The sequence below is a fragment of the Sinocyclocheilus grahami genome, unplaced genomic scaffold, assembly GCF_001515645.1.
Source record: "Sinocyclocheilus grahami isolate Dianchi unplaced genomic scaffold, SAMN03320097.WGS_v1.1 scaffold942.1, whole genome shotgun sequence".
Taxonomy (NCBI): Eukaryota; Metazoa; Chordata; class Actinopteri; order Cypriniformes; family Cyprinidae; genus Sinocyclocheilus; species Sinocyclocheilus grahami.
Window position 1 is genome coordinate 288,779 of NW_015506121.1, and position 18,683 is coordinate 307,461.

At 37.7% G+C, this 18,683-nt stretch overlaps 1 protein-coding gene across 5 annotated transcripts in view; it reads right to left on the reverse strand.

Moving 5' to 3' along the window:
* Positions 1-18,683, reverse strand: part of LOC107564508 (delta-sarcoglycan-like) — a 427,344-nt gene that overhangs the window by 140,529 nt on the left and 268,132 nt on the right. For all 5 annotated transcript variants that reach the window (XM_016249602.1, XM_016249603.1, XM_016249600.1 and 2 more), the window contains exons 3-5: positions 8,198-8,299; positions 1,759-1,846; positions 610-729 (exon numbers count right to left, since the gene is read on the reverse strand). In XM_016249602.1, coding sequence (XP_016105088.1) covers positions 610-729; positions 1,759-1,846; positions 8,198-8,299 — 310 coding nt within the window. The remainder of the gene's footprint in view (positions 1-609; positions 730-1,758; positions 1,847-8,197; positions 8,300-18,683) is intronic.

The following is an 18,683-nucleotide window of genomic DNA, read 5'->3' on the forward strand; positions in this document are numbered from 1 at the left end:
TATATATATATATATATATAAAATATTACTTTAAACATTTAATTACTATCTTAAGTTAACAGGTTAAATTTGACAGCCCTATCATGTTTGCATGTTGTAAAATATTTTATCCCCCACAAACCTCCTTGTTGCCCTAGTTTGAAAACCTGTATCATAGACAATATTATAAAATATTCCATGTTTCAATGAGTTAGTATGTTACAGTCCAGTATGCTTCTGCTCTGATAGATGTAATTACACGATGATGGAGTCAAAAAGCATTGTTTTCCATTGATGGTCATTTAAAAGTAGCTGTTTAGTAGTCTGGTGAAATTATTTTTGCAACCAACATAAATTACAAATATTTCATTACATTTTAGTAGATGCTTTAATTACACTGCTCTGTCAGTTACACAATTTGCACAATATCTCACGTCAGTCTGTGCTTAAAAGCAGCCCTGTGAGGATCATAAGCAAAAATAAATAAGTAAATAAATAAATAAAATACATAAGATTTCAGGCTACTTTCTCTTTGTAGACTGTGCCAAATAACTCTTTGGGAACAGGGCTAAGGCTTTGTGTGAGCACAAAAATGCCCTCAAATGTGTTATAATTTAATTGTTCACTCACCCATAACTCGTAATCTCTCTGCACCAACTACCACCTCATGGTCGTCAGCAGAGAAGAGCAGCTTTCCTGCACTTGATTTTACCTCCAGCATTTTGCCTCTTGCATGAACTCCATGGGAACCTGCCAAATATATATATATATATATATATATATTTTTTTTTTTAAACATTTCATTTCAGTGTGCAGTCTAAAAACAAGTTTAATTTAAGAAATATTTTCTGACATATCAAGTGAAACAAATAGCAAGTAATTAAGTATACGCCTATTGGGTTACACTTTATTTTAAGGTGTCCTTGTTACAGTGTAATTATACTGTACATTTAAGTACTGAGTAATATTAATTAACTATATGTGCTTACTATATGGTTAGGGTTAGTATAAGGGTTTGGCTTAGGGTTACTTGCATGTAACTATGCATAATTAATTGTTATTGTAACATTAAGTACATGTAATATGTGTAACAAGGACACCTTAAACTAAAACTAAAAGTGTTACCGCCTATTGGTCTAATCTGACACATACAAGCTTGTAATGTCTAATAACTTTTTTTCTGACCAGTTTGTACAAAAAACACTTTTGAATTCAGCTAATGAAACACATGCTTGTTCTTACACTTTAATTTTGTTTTGTATACAGATGTTCTAACACCGTAATTCAAGTGAAAGTCACTTAGCTAGTCCATTAAAGGCAAAATTACTTTCATTAAAATACAGACTTGCAAGTACGTTATTAGCCAGGACTTAATAGTACATGCATCCATGCACATGCAATTACTGTGCTGTAATGAAGTCTCTAGTCACAGTTATAAAGGCTACATCATGAGAGAGATGAGACTAACAACCTGAATATCAACACTTGAACTCTGTCTAAATATTCATTTTACTATCTGTCCTATAAAGTCTAACATTAGCTGCCTGGATTCATTTTCCTTCCGTGAGCGGACTGGCCCATTGTTGCCTCTTGAGATCAGTGAATATTTAATTTCATGCTATCTATGCTAATATAAACGCCCACAGATCTGTGAAATCTTCATTCCAATTTATAGTCTGCGAAATTGTGGTGAGCAAGACGATTGTAATTATCACAAAGAGGTTGCATGAGAGTTTTAAATTATTCTTACCCTAAGAGTGTTTGTATTTGTGTGCTTACCTGCAATGAGTTGAGATACTAATTGCTTTTTCTCATTGAGGATGTTGACAGACACATTCTTAGATGACTGCAGGAACAATGGACTTCCCTGGCATGAAAAAGAGGAGAATGAATGAATTAATTAATTAATACTTTTTTTCAATGCAGAATAATAATAATAATAATAATACACTAATTTCTTAGATTGTGTCTTGTAGGAATAGAATTAGGTCTTGTAAGACATAGATTTTTAGAGATTTATCTTGAATATAAATGTATTTTGTGTTATTGCAATTACTTGTTTTTCTACCAGTTCCACAAGTCAAAACACACACAATCAAGATACAGTCTCTGAAACAAGTTTGTATTATTGTATGTAGTCTTTCTTATCAGTTTAATTTATCTTGTGTTATGGGCTTTTATATATTTTAACTGGAAAACAAAGATAGTCACTAAAAATTATCTTGTAGTGTTATACACATGAGCCTCTGATTTTTTAGAGGAAAGCAAGTGCACAAAATGGTGAGCATTTGTGAAGTCTACCCTCGGGCACAGTACTATGCAAACACTTGGTAAAGATTTTGCTCTATGCTTAGGGACCGATCATAAATGAACACAGCATACATGTCTGGGTTGATTTTGAATGTTGGGCAGATGGTCTTCTCTAAGAATCATGCTTTTAAAAACAGCAAAATTCAAGCCAGCCATCTGCATACAGCAGAAAATAGTCAACAAAAACAATGAAACTGCTTAATTAAGTCTTTCATAGTAACAGTTAGGCACGATACAGATATCTGTCATAATCATTACAACAATAATTCATGCTCCAGTTAACTCTTTAATAAAAAGTACTATTGTCACGTTGCGCTACTGTGAGGAGCACGGAGACGAAGGAGCGAGGAGACGAGGAGTGGAATTCAAACATGTAGATTTTAATAACATTCAGGGAACAAGGAAAATGGCGGGCTTGAGAATGCCATGGCCAGCGGGCTGTCTGCTGAGCGGCCGGCGGGCTGGTTCTGGATCGGGGCAAGATGCTCTCCAGATACCAGAGGATCCCTTCCCTCCAGCGTAGTCCCGTGGTGTCTGGGAGGTCCATGGGGCAATGGTCCTTTTTTGTCATCTAAAGCCATCGCCACGGTGAGCCCGCAGAACTCCCTGGCATACTCAACGAAGGGGAGATCTCTACAGGCTAGTGCGATGAAGCATGCAGCGATCTCCATAATCGCGTGGGGGAAAAAATGGAAACAAAAGACTTTCAAAAATGGAAAAAAACTCGGGGAGAAGTGGGGCCACTCACTTTTTCTGTTTTGTTCCGAAATTCTGTCACGTTGCGCTATTTTGAGGAGCACGTGACGAAGGAGCGAGGAGACGAGGAGTGGAATTCAAACATAGATTTTAATAACACCCAAGGAACAAGGAAAACACACGTAGCAAGGGTAGACATATACATAACACATGGGAAAACCAGGACATGGAACACGGGGGGAGCAAAACACAAAACACGGAACAGAGTCTGACAACTATTGTATTGCACATTAAAAGCTAGAGGTATGTCTATAATGTAAATTATGTATTGTAGTTTATAAGTGTAAAATGCTTCCTTTGTAGATGCTGTTTAATGTTGTGAGAACATCTGGTTTTCTAAAGAAAAAAGGCCAGAAATTTTTTTTTATATTGAGTTGTGTGTGAGGCTAATTACATTTACATTAAAAAATGTAGCAGACGCTTTTATCCAAAGCAACTTACAAATGAGGACAATGGAAGCAATCAAAATCAACAAAAGAGCAATGATATGCAAGAGCTTTAACAAGTCTCAGTTAGCTTAATGCAGTACACGTAGCAAAGGTTTTTTTTTATCTTATAATAAATAAAAAGAAAACAGATAGAATAGAAAAAGAATAAAGAAAGCTAGTGTTAGTGTCAATATCTGCTGCTACTGTGAATGAGCAAGGAGTGAAGGAGCAAGGAGACGTGGGGGAATTCGTGAAGAAAGTCTTTATTCATCCAAAGGAAGGCACACGTAGCACAGGGGATTGACGAACAATACCGGACAAAGGAACTCAGGGAAGACAAGACTTTAGTTCACAACATAATGAGGAACTCAATGACACACAGCTGAATCAAATGAATGCACTAGGAACAGGAACATAACCCAATATGGGCACAGAGAAACACGGAGGAAAACCAGGACATGGAGCACGTGGGGGAGGAAAACAAACACAAAACAGTTTAAAAACAGCAAAATTCAAGCCAGCCATCTGCATACAGCAGAAAATAGTCAACAAAAACAATGAAACTGCTTAATTAAGTCTTTCATAGTAACAGTTAGGCACGATACAGATATCTGTCATAATCATTACAACAATAATTCATGCTCCAGTTAACTCTTTAATAAAAAGTACTATTGTCACGTTGCGCTACTGTGAGGAGCACGGAGACGAAGGAGCGAGGAGACGAGGAGTGGAATTCAAACATGTAGATTTTAATAACATTCAGGGAACAAGGAAAATGGCGGGCTTGAGAATGCCATGGCCAGCGGGCTGTCTGCTGAGCGGCCGGCGGGCTGGTTCTGGATCGGGGCAAGATGCTCTCCAGATACCAGAGGATCCCTTCCCTCCAGCGTAGTCCCGTGGTGTCTGGGAGGTCCATGGGGCAATGGTCCTTTTTTGTCATCTAAAGCCATCGCCACGGTGAGCCCGCAGAACTCCCTGGCATACTCAACGAAGGGGAGATCTCTACAGGCTAGTGCGATGAAGCATGCAGCGATCTCCATAATCGCGTGGGGGAAAAAATGGAAACAAAAGACTTTCAAAAATGGAAAAAAACTCGGGGAGAAGTGGGGCCACTCACTTTTTCTGTTTTGTTCCGAAATTCTGTCACGTTGCGCTATTTTGAGGAGCACGTGACGAAGGAGCGAGGAGACGAGGAGTGGAATTCAAACATAGATTTTAATAACACCCAAGGAACAAGGAAAACACACGTAGCAAGGGTAGACATATACATAACACATGGGAAAACCAGGACATGGAACACGGGGGGAGCAAAACACAAAACACGGAACAGAGTCTGACAACTATTGTATTGCACATTAAAAGCTAGAGGTATGTCTATAATGTAAATTATGTATTGTAGTTTATAAGTGTAAAATGCTTCCTTTGTAGATGCTGTTTAATGTTGTGAGAACATCTGGTTTTCTAAAGAAAAAAGGCCAGAAATTTTTTTTTATATTGAGTTGTGTGTGAGGCTAATTACATTTACATTAAAAAATGTAGCAGACGCTTTTATCCAAAGCAACTTACAAATGAGGACAATGGAAGCAATCAAAATCAACAAAAGAGCAATGATATGCAAGAGCTTTAACAAGTCTCAGTTAGCTTAATGCAGTACACGTAGCAAAGGTTTTTTTTTATCTTATAATAAATAAAAAGAAAACAGATAGAATAGAAAAAGAATAAAGAAAGCTAGTGTTAGTGTCAATATCTGCTGCTACTGTGAATGAGCAAGGAGTGAAGGAGCAAGGAGACGTGGGGGAATTCGTGAAGAAAGTCTTTATTCATCCAAAGGAAGGCACACGTAGCACAGGGGATTGACGAACAATACCGGACAAAGGAACTCAGGGAAGACAAGACTTTAGTTCACAACATAATGAGGAACTCAATGACACACAGCTGAATCAAATGAATGCACTAGGAACAGGAACATAACCCAATATGGGCACAGAGAAACACGGAGGAAAACCAGGACATGGAGCACGTGGGGGAGGAAAACAAACACAAAACAGTCCATGGGCGTGACAGTTAGAGGCCTTTTTTTGCTTTTGTTAATTGTATAATAAATAAAAAGAAAACAAATAGATAGAATACAAAAAGATTAGAGAAGCAAGAGTTAGTTATTTTTTTATAAAGAAAACAAGCAGTTAGTAAATAAATAGAGTGCAAGTCTAAAAGGGCCAGGTTTTTTTTTTTTTTAAGAATAGAATTAGAATAGAGAGAGCTAGAGTTAGAAAGTCAAATGAAGATGGAAGAGATGTGTTTTGAGCCGATTCTTGAAGATGGCTAAGGACTCAGCTGTTAAAAATTAATATTGCTGCCGCGTTCTGGATTAATTGTAAATGTTTGATAGAACTGGCTGGAAGACCTGCCAAGAGAGCATTGCAATAGTCCAGCCTGGACAGAACAAGAGCTTGAACAAGGAGTTGTGAAGTATGTTCCGAAAGAAAGGTTCTGATCTTCTTGATGTTAAATAAAGCAAACCTGCAGGACCGGGCAGTTTTAGCAATGTAGTCTGAGAAAGTCTTAACTCCAGGGTTTCTGGATGTTTTTGAAGGAGTTATGGTTGATGTGCCTAACTGGATGGTGAAATTGTGATGAAACGATGGGTTTGATGGAAACACAAGCAGTTCTGTCTTGGCAAGGTTGAATTGAAGGTCGATGGTCCTTCATCCAGCAAGAAATGTCTGTTAGACAAGCTGAGATGTGAGGTGCTATCGTCGATCATCAGGATGGAATGAGAGGTAGAGTTGAGTGTCAACAGTATAGCAGTGATATGAAAAGCCATGTTTCTGAATGACAGAACCTATTTGGTTGAATGTTCACTTCTGAAACAAGACTGGTTGCTGTCGAGGAGGTTGTTCTGTGTGAGAAAGACAGAGACTTGATTGAACACAGCTCGTTCAAGTGTTTTTGCAATATAATTTGCAATATAGTTCTCTAAAAGAGATGGGTTAAGGGTGGGTTTCTCATGTAGTGGGGTTATACGAGCCTGTCTAAATGTTGAGGGAAAAACACCAGTGTGAAGAGATGTGTTAATGATGTGAGTGAGTGCAGGTACAACTGCAGGAGAAATGCCTTGAAGGAGATGAGATAGAATAGGATCAAGTGGACAAGTAGTAGGAAGATTTGAAAGGATGAGTTTGGAGACCTCTGCCTCAGAGAGTGAAGAGAAGGATGTGAACGAGTGTAAGTTTGCTGGTAAGATGTGCTTGACAGATTGTAGTGTGGAAAATTGTGCACTGATGGTTTTAATTTTATTAATGAAGAATGTGGCAAAGTCGTCAGCTGTTAGAGTTGATGAAGGAGGGGGAGTAGGAGGACAAAGGAGGGAGTAAAATGTTTTAAAGAGCATGCGATAGTTAGACGAATTGTTAATTTTGTTAGGATAGTATGTCCTTTTAGCAGTGGAGACATTAGCAGAGAAGGAAGAGAGGAGTGACTGATACACATTAAGGTCAGTAGTATTTTTTTACTTTTGCCACACCCTTTCAGCAGCCCTGAGCTTAGAACGATGCTCGCGGAGAACATCAGACAGCCAAGGGGCAGAAGGGGTGGTATGTCCTGGCCTGGAAGACAAGGGGCAGACTATGTCTAAATAAGATGTAAGAGTGGAGCAGAAAGTATCAGTAGCACTGTTAGCATCAAGAGATGATAACTGTTTAGGGGGAGGAAGCGAAGATGAAACCATAGCAGATAGCTCGGGGGTGAGAGTGAGCATAGGTTAATTAATTAATTAAGAGGAACACAGTTTTACTTGAAACAATCTTTCAAGTGAGTTATATTTCATTAAACTCCTTGTCATGAGAAAATGTATCTAGAATGTATCACACCTTCAAAACAAAACTTTTTCAAAGCTTTTTTCTTTGTCAATTTCATAGATAACACTTTATTGTAGACATTATGGACAGAAATATGTTACAAAAATGATTAAAAAAACAGACTTTTATCAAGGATTAATTAGATGATGAAAAGTAGCTGCTCGATAACAGAATGGAGTCAGGTGGTCAAAGGGGAGATGTTAGAAAACTAGGATGACTAGGGAAACTAGGACGGAAATTTAGAAATTGGTAGAAATCGCGGTCCGTCCGGGCACACCTAGACCAGACCGAAAGGACACTTTTCCGTCTGAGATTAAAGGGGCAGGGGCAGGTGCAGGGGCTCGAGCCCCACCGGCTCGCACCCAAACTGTAAACAGCTGTCCATCTTTAGTTATTCATATGTAAAATACATGTTTATGAAAATATATTTATTCATTTATAAAATACATTTTTAATAATGTACGTTTCAGAGTCTACATTTCCTAAAAACACATTTTATGTATGAATATTTGTATGTTGTTTATTTTGGTTACTGTGCCTGGTGTTACCACTTTAGTGTGGCGATTGTCTAATTCTTAGAGTGAGTCTTTTTCCTACTGCAGTGGATGGGAGTTTCCTCTCATCACCAGTCCCATCAGGCCATTGCTATTGACCTCATCTCCTCTGTCTGTTTCTCTCTCTCACTCTGTCTTTCACTCTCTCCATCCTCACTCTTACTAGACAGAAGAGATAACACCATCACCCTACACCTTATCAAGCCATCCATCCACTGCAGCCTCTCTGATGTTATTACGCCTGGACATTGTGACAAATAAAGAATATATGTCCTCCTTACTACCGCACTGATAGGCCCTGACGTGCACTTACTGGTCTGGACTGGATTTCTTTGGCATACAGTGGCTGAAGGAATTCTGAATCACCCTCCAGTTTCAGGCCTCTTTCTGTGATACGCAGGTGACCCATGCCGTCCTGCAGAAAGAGATAAAAAAATATATAAAAATTAGAGTTTAAAAGCACAAGTTAAATTTTAAAGCAAGATAGAGTCTGATATATAAAAAAGTGAAGAATTATATATATAAGTGCTGTCAATCGATTAATCGTGATTAATCACATCCAAAATAAAAGTTTTGTTCACATAATATATGTGTGTGTACTGTGTATATTTATTATGTATATATTAATTCAAACACATGCTTGTATATATTTAAGAAAAAATATGTTTATATAATAAATATATTTATATATAATAGAAATTACATGAATATAAATATATACATGTAAATACATGTAAATATTTTCAAAATATATACTGTATGTGTGTGCGTTTATATATACATAATAAATATACACAGTACACACACATATATTATGTAAACAAAAACTTTTATTTTGGATGCGATTAATCACGATTAATCATTTTACAGCACTAATATACTGTGTGTGTGTGTGTCAGGAGTTTTTCAAACTGGGGTCCAGAAGCTTTATGACACCACAAGTGGGTATTTCAGGGTTGTTTGCATCAGATTACAGTGGAAAGAACCGTAAATAAATGAATCAATATATTTTCAAGTAAACAAGTTATGTTCTAGAGTAAAAATAATAAAATTTGTACCAATTGAACCATTTAGCACATAAAGTAATTAATTTCAAGATAATAACGCATATTTTACTCTCTATTGACAAATAAAACTTTAACAAAGCCGTAATGCAGAATATATAATGCAGAATGCGATCAGAATCAACAAACCTGCAGCACACTTTGTGAGCCAACTCTTAAACACTGTGTTTTTGCAGGAAAAAATCCAGCTATTTTAAAAGGAATATGACTGGGAATTTTATGTGAAGGTTGAGATATTTTATGTTCAAGTTGGTCAATGGGACTCGCTGTGTTGAACAACACAAAACTGCTTTGGTTTGAAAGCTATTTCTATTTGAGCTGTGCTTCAAAAATCTCTAGACTACTGACAATAGAAAATGGACCCTTCTTGCATACAAACTTTTGCCCAAATTTTGCTAATGTGACCGAAGCTTTAGTGTAGCCATAGCACTTTTCTTAAGGTAACTATCCAAATTCATTACATATTTAGTAAAATTAATATTAAGAGCCCCTCATCAACGCCAGAGGCTCCATATAACACAACCCATCTTTTCATATTCCACTCAGTATTAAATGCATGCAAATGTGTTTTGATACAGAGGCCCAATAGCTAATTTTGCTATTTTAGGATTACCCTTATGGTAAACATAGACTGTGTGCTTTTAAGTCTGAAGCCTTCGGTGAGGAATCCTTTGCCACTTCCCATCCCTGACATGCTCTTATCACCATTTTCCCTACACAACTGTCATTAATGTAAGCAAATATGGGGATGAGTTTTATTATGTCCGTTTTCTATGAGTCTGTAACAAACTCTGTGAGCCATGCTGCTGCAATTTGCAGGTCTGTGTGAATTGAGAAGACCAATTAAAATTAGCATGTGGATAGGAATCAAAGGCTATGGTCAAATACACAGCACCTTGGTAGCCTACATAAAAGGAAAAAAAGCAGATCAAATGGTGTCTGTATGGACAAGTATAACCAAAATCAGTCTCCAACTCACAACTTGAGTGATAATATCAACAGGGTATTCAATGACAAAGACTGACTTAGCTGTTAGCAATTTTTTAGTAATAATTGCATTTTTATTCATTTGATTATGTACTTGTCCAATGTTTTGCAAGTGTAAGACAGCACCTGCAGAGAGAGCCTATCTGCACACTTCTGATTGGCTGAGATTTGTGATTTTGTCATGTTTTGTAGCACTCTTGCATCTGGTATGGCCAAACAAATTGCTTGCCACTGGAATCTTAATGCATCACATCTGGTTAGAACATAATTTAAGGTCATTAGCTGGTCAGTGACTAGTTGACCAATTACTATGTGCCAAAAAGTGAATGTCCAAATTGACACTATCGTGTTTCAAAAACACGTTTTAAAAACTCAAATTTTGGATTTTGGATCCTGGATTTCTCCCAGCAGAGGAGACTCAGGGCAGGTTGAAAGTAAAACTTGACTTTTGTGGTGAGAGAATGCAAACTAACCAAAGATCCAGGAGGGGGGAAGGGAGGAGAATGAGATTATGTGCTGTGTGATGCTGAATCTTTCTGGCTCTTTCTCTACACAAATCAAAATGGAATTGGAGGAGTGGCAGACACAGGCAGAAGGAAAGTCAAAGAATATGATGAATTATTCAGGCGGGTTTGCAGCAGCCGACAGTAAGGCCGAAAACTCTCAGGTTTGTTTCTACATTATGCCATACGGGAATCAACTAACCTCCTCTGGTGTGCCACAGTTTATGCAGCATCAAGGAGTAAGTTGATTTCCACCACCAATGTCACTGCTAGCTGTTTGATATTTATGGTGGAAGAGAATGTGTGAGAGAGTAGAGAAAGAGGCGACAAGAATTGCAAAGAAGGGTCTGGTGTAAATAAAATAAAATAAATAAATAAAAAACATTGTCTCCTTTATCTGATGCTCTGACATTGAGGAGAGAGACAGTGTAAAGAGTGATTTAAAAAGAAAGAGAGAAGGGCCAAAGACACAGATCTTGTGAGAAGGTATTGTGGAATACGGAGACAAATTATTATACCTGGTTATCTAAAGCAGTGTTTCCCAACTGGGGTGCCGTCTGTCCAGAGCAGGGATGCCGTGTAAAAAATCCTTTTTTAATATTTTTAAATTGCTAAAATGTTCAAAAAAGCATCTATTATATAATATCCATTTCTGATGTCACCAATAATTATAGATTATTAGTATTAGAAATTAGTTCACCGCTCAGGTTTCACTTTCACGTGGTGTGACACTCTGCGTATTATCCCGCTCTATGCGTGTACGCTCTGCTCAGTCGCTCCACTCATTTACCGTTCATGCGAATCGGAACAGCAAAGTTCACTCAAAAATTGAGCCGACGGGAAACATCGATGTAGTACATTATTGTTTCTGTCTGCAATAGCCCTACTGTGCTGTAACATGGTGTGGTATATGGGCAACTCTGGTAACGCTGCCCTCTCATTGATCTGCTAACCGCTATGTTATGCTCGCGTGTTCTGATAATAATAGCTTTCTAGGACTAAACATTATTTGGATAATTGGTAAAAAAAAAAGTTAAATATCTTAACCCTACTGTTAGACCTACCTGAAAAACTAAAAAGCAATTCATTTAATTCGAAGGCCTGTCGATATTTTTTATTTGTGGTATCATTATTAATTTCTTTATTTGACCTTATTTTATTACTGACTGCTTTTACTTGTCATTTTTTATTCAATTCAAAGTTTGAAATCAAGCTATCTCGTGCTATTGCACCAATATTACCCCACTGTAAAATTAACAAAACACTGAGTGAGCAAAAATTTGTGAGATAGCTAGTTATAATGGTAATTAAATAATGTTTACATATGTACATAAGCCTACATTAAAATCTGTCATATAAATTGGTCTCTTCATTAGAATTTAGCCTACTGATTGACACCATTGATGGACAAAATTTTTAAATAATATTAAAAATATCTGTATGACATTATATTCTGCAGTTCTTCCCTGTTGTACCAAATATCTATACTTTTCAAATTATCATATCGATGTTAGAAATTCAAATATTGTAAAATTTCCAAAGGGTGCCGCGACTAAAAAAAGGTTGGGAAACACTGATCAAAAATATTGGGTCAAACTTCTTGAAGTAACAAACCTCCAAATATGATGATCCCCCTTGGGCCTTTTTAAAACATAAAGGCAGCTGCATAATTTATATTTTTCATGTATAAAGACTCATTTATACGGTTTTAAAAAAAGAGAGAAACTATGGCTATTAATTAGTGCTGTCAAATTTACCATGCTAATGCAGGCAATTAATTTTTCCAGTTTAACAGCGTTAAACTCTTCAATTGCATACACACATATGGCGGAAAACACTGTAGCCTGTATCATTTCACATTATAGAGCAGCATGCGTGTCAGATCCATATCACATTCAGCAGCGGCAGCTCTTAAAAGTAATAGCAGCCAAATAACGTAATAACCCAGCTGCTGTGATGTCTGTTAATGAAAGAACAAAAGAAAAAAAAAAAGAAGAGGATTCAGGATTCGTCTATATTTCATTTAGAATTTAATGTTTGATAACTTTATTCAATTGCTGTATATTTCCTATTTGCTGAAGGTCACAGGTAAATATGACATTTATTATAATGGGTTAATTTGAAGATTGTTTTAAGCTCACTTAAATTAGACGTTATTTTTATAAAGTATAATAAATGTTAAAATTGACAGCTCTCCGTTATACTGTAATTTTTTAATCGATTGACAGCACTCCTATTGAAGGTGCAATAGATGATTGTCTTCAGAAAAACATTTTTGTTACGCTGGTTGAAAGTCTCTTCACATCCCGATAGCAATCATTAGGTTAAGTGGTATAAATTTATATGTATTTATATATTCTGTGGAAGGCATAGGACCAAGAAATGTTTGTCCAATCAAAATGCTCATTCCGAGCATTTTCATTGACTTTCCTACCTGCCTGTCAACATATGTATTTGCATACCTCTGCGCACCCTGTTCACGCAGACAGGATACGTCATCAGCACATTCCCGTACGCTGTGCAGACAGAGCGAGAATGCCAATGGCCAATGGCCACCATGTGGACCTTCAGGGTGGAGTGGGTCAACCCTGTAGAGAAACGGGCCTGCAGGAACTCCAGTACTGTACCAACTGGGCAGTTAGCTGGGTCGAGCTGGCGGTCTCTACACCAGGAAGTGAAAAGCTTCCACTTCAAGGCGTACAGTTTCCTCGTAGAGGGAGCTCTGGATTGGAGGATGGTCTCAACAACCTCAGTTGAGAGACCAGAAGCTACTAGCTGTGCTCCCCGGCCAGAACAGGGCTACTACCAGAAGACGGACTCCATGTTGGCACACTCTCTCCAGAACTCCCGGGAGCAGAGCAATTGGGGGAAAGGCGTACAGACGAAGCCTCTGCCACGTCTGTACCATGGCATCCAGTCCCAGTGGAGCTGGATGAGTCAGAGAGAACCAGAGGTGACAGTGCGATGTCATCTGAGTCGCAAACAGGTCCACCTGAGCCTGGCCAAAAACTCTCCATATCTGCTTCACCACCTCGGGGTGAAGCCTCCTTTCCCCGGGCCTCGGCCCCTGAATCGACAGGATGTTTGCTCCCATATTGAGATGCCCAGGAATGTGAACTGCTCTCAGCGAGAGGAGTTTCCCCTGGGACCACAAAAGGATCTGGTGCGCCAGCTTGTACAAGGTGCGTGAACGCAGACCTCCCTGGTGGATGATGTAAGAGACCACCGCTGTGTTGTCGGTGCGCACCAACACATGGTGACCTACAACAAGTTTTCACCCCCCAACCCTAGTCATGTACTGCTAGAACAGGGCCTGCTTAGTTATCACTAAAGCTCCTGCTAATTTGTTGTAGATCATTAAATTAATATGTTGCCTCAGAAGTCTGCTGAAATCACTTTCAAAAGGTACCTTCATGCACAAATGTTGTTTATTGCTTGATAGGACAGTGAATCACACAAGTGAGGCAACATTTGCATTACAGTCAAACAAGGCTCCCACCCCCTGACTCTGCACTTACTGGTTACACAAATGTTAATTCCATTGACCAAGCACACATCAACATTCAGTGAGTTCTACAGAGTACAGCAACCTCTCTGCAGAACATGACACCCCAAAAGGACTTGCCACTGTGAGATTCAAAAGCATCTTTGTTTGCAAAATTGCAATGAATCATTAAAGCCAGAGCAAGAGGATAACAATCACACTGAGACGTCAAGCAGTTTGCATTATTTTCCCTTTTTACCTGAAGAGACAACAAATAAAGGACCAGAATTGCTCACAAAGGAGGCTTTTTGGACAACCTGTACAGAGATGTTTCAGTCAAAGAGAAAATTATTCACAGAGTAAGCAAGCAGGGTTAATTGGTATCCAAATCAATTAAGATCTTTCAGTGTAATTGCATTTATGCACACATTACATAAGCTGGCAAAATGCCACCAATGAAAAATTGTTAACCAAAAAAAAAACACCTTTGCGATGCAAATAATGTGTGTTCTAATACTCTGTGTGTTTTACCAGTTAACACTAGATAATTTGTTTTGCCTATGTTGAACTTTTTATTATGTTTAATTATATTTTAGATAGCAGCTGTCACTTCACAATAAACTAGTGTGGATGATGCTAGGCTGTACCAATTTGTATAAACTATATGAGCTGCTTTGCATGCATGGCAAAGTAGAGATGCTGACAATCATGAGATGTGTATCCAGGCAGAAAAATATCTAAGCTGACATGACAGATGCAAAGCTAGGTGGTGTCAGTGTTTCCATGGAAACTAATTTGGTCTGAATCCTGTTCATATTAAGCAGCAGCATTTAAATATACCAAAGGATTACAACACTTAATTCCATGCCAATCCACCCTCAGATTAATCTAATAGGAGAATAGTTTGTGATCATAAATAATGCATAGTTGTAGGTTTGAATCACTTTCCTCATCCTGTGATATTATGCAATCTGCAGAAGAGAAGATATTACAGTTAAAAAAAGATCTACAATCCACTGCAGTTTCCATCTGAAATGACCACTATTGGATAGAATGTGTGCTTCAGAAGTACTAATAAACAGGCAATATGTTAATAATAGGCATGCTAATAAGCAACTAGTTAATAGTGAGATTTGGTCCCAATACTTAAGTGTTACCACAAAGACAATTTTGCACAGTTCCTTGACGTCCTCAAAATGCTTTTACAATGATTTGTGCATGTAACTGTAATTAGCAATTGTAACTGCTAATATGTTTAAAAAATGAAAATATTTTCAATAGCAAATGTTATGGGGGACTAATAATAGAATGTATAACAAAATTATCCCCTTCAATTTAATTGTATCATTATTATATCAAATCTATGACACTTATTGTCTTCTCACTACATCTAAAACAGTTTATCAACAGAGAAGGGTTTAATAATTCATATGCTATAAAATATGTATATATATGCAACATGGATCTAATAAACTTGGCTACAACGTGTGTGTAGACTGTACGATGATGAGGCGAAAGAGGGAGGGATAAGAGCTTGAGGTAAGCAGGTTTATGTTTTATCGCCATGTCGCATTGTTTATTGGTTGGTCAGTAAACGTGGATCGTAACAGCAAACACACTGTGTGATGATCATGCTGTATCGTAGGCTATCTTTGGTTGCAAGACAGTGACAACGGCCGTCTTTGAACCTTTCTCATGGTACAACACAGGACTACTGATTAGGAGCCACGATCACAGAAATTTAATTATTATATAATAAATAAATTATATAATTTAGAGGTGATTTATTTAAGAACAAGTCCTGTGTCTTTGTGTTTCACTGTCTGGTTAAGTGCTTTCTTAAAGACAAGATTAAAAGTTGAACCCTCTTGGACTCAACCTAAAAAAAAGAAGAAAAAAAAAACGGCAAGCCTATTTTGCTTGGATCACAGGTGATAGCCATTTCCCTGCTGTAGCCTGTGTGTACCCTCAGATGGCTATCGATAGAATTGCCTCTCAGTTTGCTGGAGGCTCCATCTTGAGATTTCATCAAGTTTTTCAAAGTCAGAGAAGCCGACTTTATATCATCTCTCATAGGAACGTGGCATTCCTCAGGAGTGCAGGAAGAGATGGAGAAAATATGAGGAGTCTCAGTTGGAGACTGAGATGGTTTTTTCTGCATTTAAATTAACCTAATTGATCTAGAATTAACTTTCTCCTTACTCTCTAGAATACTATATGCTGGTTGGTCAATCATGGCATACAGTGGCCAGATATTTCCAATAATTCGCCATCGACCTTGGCAACACAGTAAATTAGAGCGTTCACCTGGGTAACTGAAAACCGTGTTACTTCTCATATTTCACCACACATCTTGTTTTATACAAGTGCAACTGGGTTTAAACCTGCTTGGTGCTTTTATAGCTAGGGTTGAGAGAAGTTTAATTTGGAGATATTTCTGTAAAATGAAAACTTGTGTTTCACAGGACATGTACACGAACATTCCACATCGCAAGTGCAATGTTGTGCCAGGTAAGCTAAAAGCAGGTTGAGGACATCACATTGCATATTTTGCAAGTAGCTGTGTATGAATAAGTGTTCATTAATCTGTCCCTGTTATCATAATTTATATGAAAAGCATTGAAAGTTGCTATTTTACTGCTGAAAAATGCAGGGAATTGTATGCATGTATGTTTGTGTTTTGAGAAAAAAATGTAGGGAGGGGCTTTTTTCACCCCAGTGAGCCTAGGTTGCTTTAATTATCCAGGTGAATAAACATGAGGGATTCATCTGATCTGACCCATATACAGTAGATGAGTGTGGCTTCATTAATGCTTCCCCAAAGTACCATCGCCACCAGTCACTGTCAGATCTCATGGATTTTCTATAGAGTTCATATCACTTTGGACTGTGCTGATCCATCTGAGGCTATCTATGAAAGTGCTAAATCAAAGGATTGCAGAACACACATTTATAAGGTCATTTCGGGTCAAATGACTGTGAACATATTTTGCAAAGTCATGCTGGACTTTTTAAAAACCTTACCAGAGTGCAATCATCTTACTGCCATTCTTGATTGTGAATTAAAATCAGAAAATTCTGTGGGCGGCAAATTTATGGCTCTCTCACCACACCGCAGGTCGCTTTATTGAATCAGGGCACAGGGAGATTGAATAGCCTTGTTTTCAAGGAACAACATTAAAGAGGAGTGTCCACTTCAAGGTCTTAAGTCATCTCGCTAAGTCAGGCTGTATCTCGCTAAGTCAGGCTGTATCTCGCTAAGTCAGGCTGTTGTCCCCACATGCTTCAAAGCTACCACCATAATTCCAGTCCCGAAGAAGTCGTCTCCATCCTGCTTCAATGACTACCGTCCAATTCCACTTACCCCCATCCTCATGAAGTGCTTTGAACGGGATTCCTCCACACACAGGGGGTGTAACTCAGTGGGTGTCAACTAAATGCATTCATCTTTTTGTTTCTTATTTCATTGCTGTGACTGTACATTCAGTGTGATTCTCATCTTGCCCTGATGAATAGACCAAGTGCGCTAATCCACCAAGTGTGCTACTGTTATAGACAGGGCCGCTTCTAGCCATTTTGACGCCCTGGGCGAAATCCCTATTAGTGCCCCAAATCCCCCATCCCACTCCCCGAAAAAGACAATTTAATATTACATACAAAATAACATAAAACTGATTATGTAAACACTCAAATATTAAATAAAAACACTGATACATTTCCAATTTATATTTGTATATAGGTTATAATTATATAAATTTATTTTCAGACATAAGTTTCTTGTCACAATCAAATTGGTTGTCATAGTAACAACACTAATTTGTGGAGATTCAGTGCATTGTGAGTTCCACAAATATGAAAGCATTATTTGTAAATTGACTGTTAAGATACAATTTTTGCACAATTTATTATCTGTAATACCACTATATCCACTGGATGCCTGTATCGCTCTATGTAACAATCTCTAGTTGCTAAGAAATTGTCATCACACATAAATGAATTGTATTACATTTGGATTTGGATACATGTTTAGATATTATCAATGGCTACTTTTTGTCTTTATCTGTTTTTTGTTCAATTGTTTTGTCATTGTTGTGTCAGTTATTGAATTATTATTTCAGTCAAACCTATAAAACCCTTTGTTACCCCAAACTACATTTAAAAGCCTGATAAGTGGCATAAAAGTAATCAGAATGCAGCTACTTGTTCCTTTGTTACTCATTGATGCTTCAACTTCCCCTTTAAATAACGCGACGCTCTGCCCTCTATGTGTATGACGCTGCTCCCATTAAGTAATTGATTCAGCATTTCGACACTTCCATGAGGATGTATTAAATTCGACAAAGTGGTTTAATAAAGGATGTATTGAGCTTGTGAATTAGTGAAAATATATATATATTTTTTTTTAATTGGCTGTTAAAGTTTAATATGGGAATATTACACGACACACTGATCCTAATGCATTGGCCTTTTGGAACAATTTCACAACATGATTTCTCGAATGCCACAAATACCACACTGCTTAAACAAAATACAAATTTTGTGCACTTGTTACTGTGCACTTTTTACTGTACCAATATTTTAAATTGGCCTTTGAACTTAGCTTTATTGCATGGCAAAAAAAAAAGCCTTACCTTGCCAAAACACTGACAGAACCCATTGATCTAATGGCATTGTTGAGCGCTCCAAATGCAAACTTTGCATGCAACAATCAGAGGCAGCAACTGACAGCGCTCTGATCCAATGGCATACAGGCATCATCAG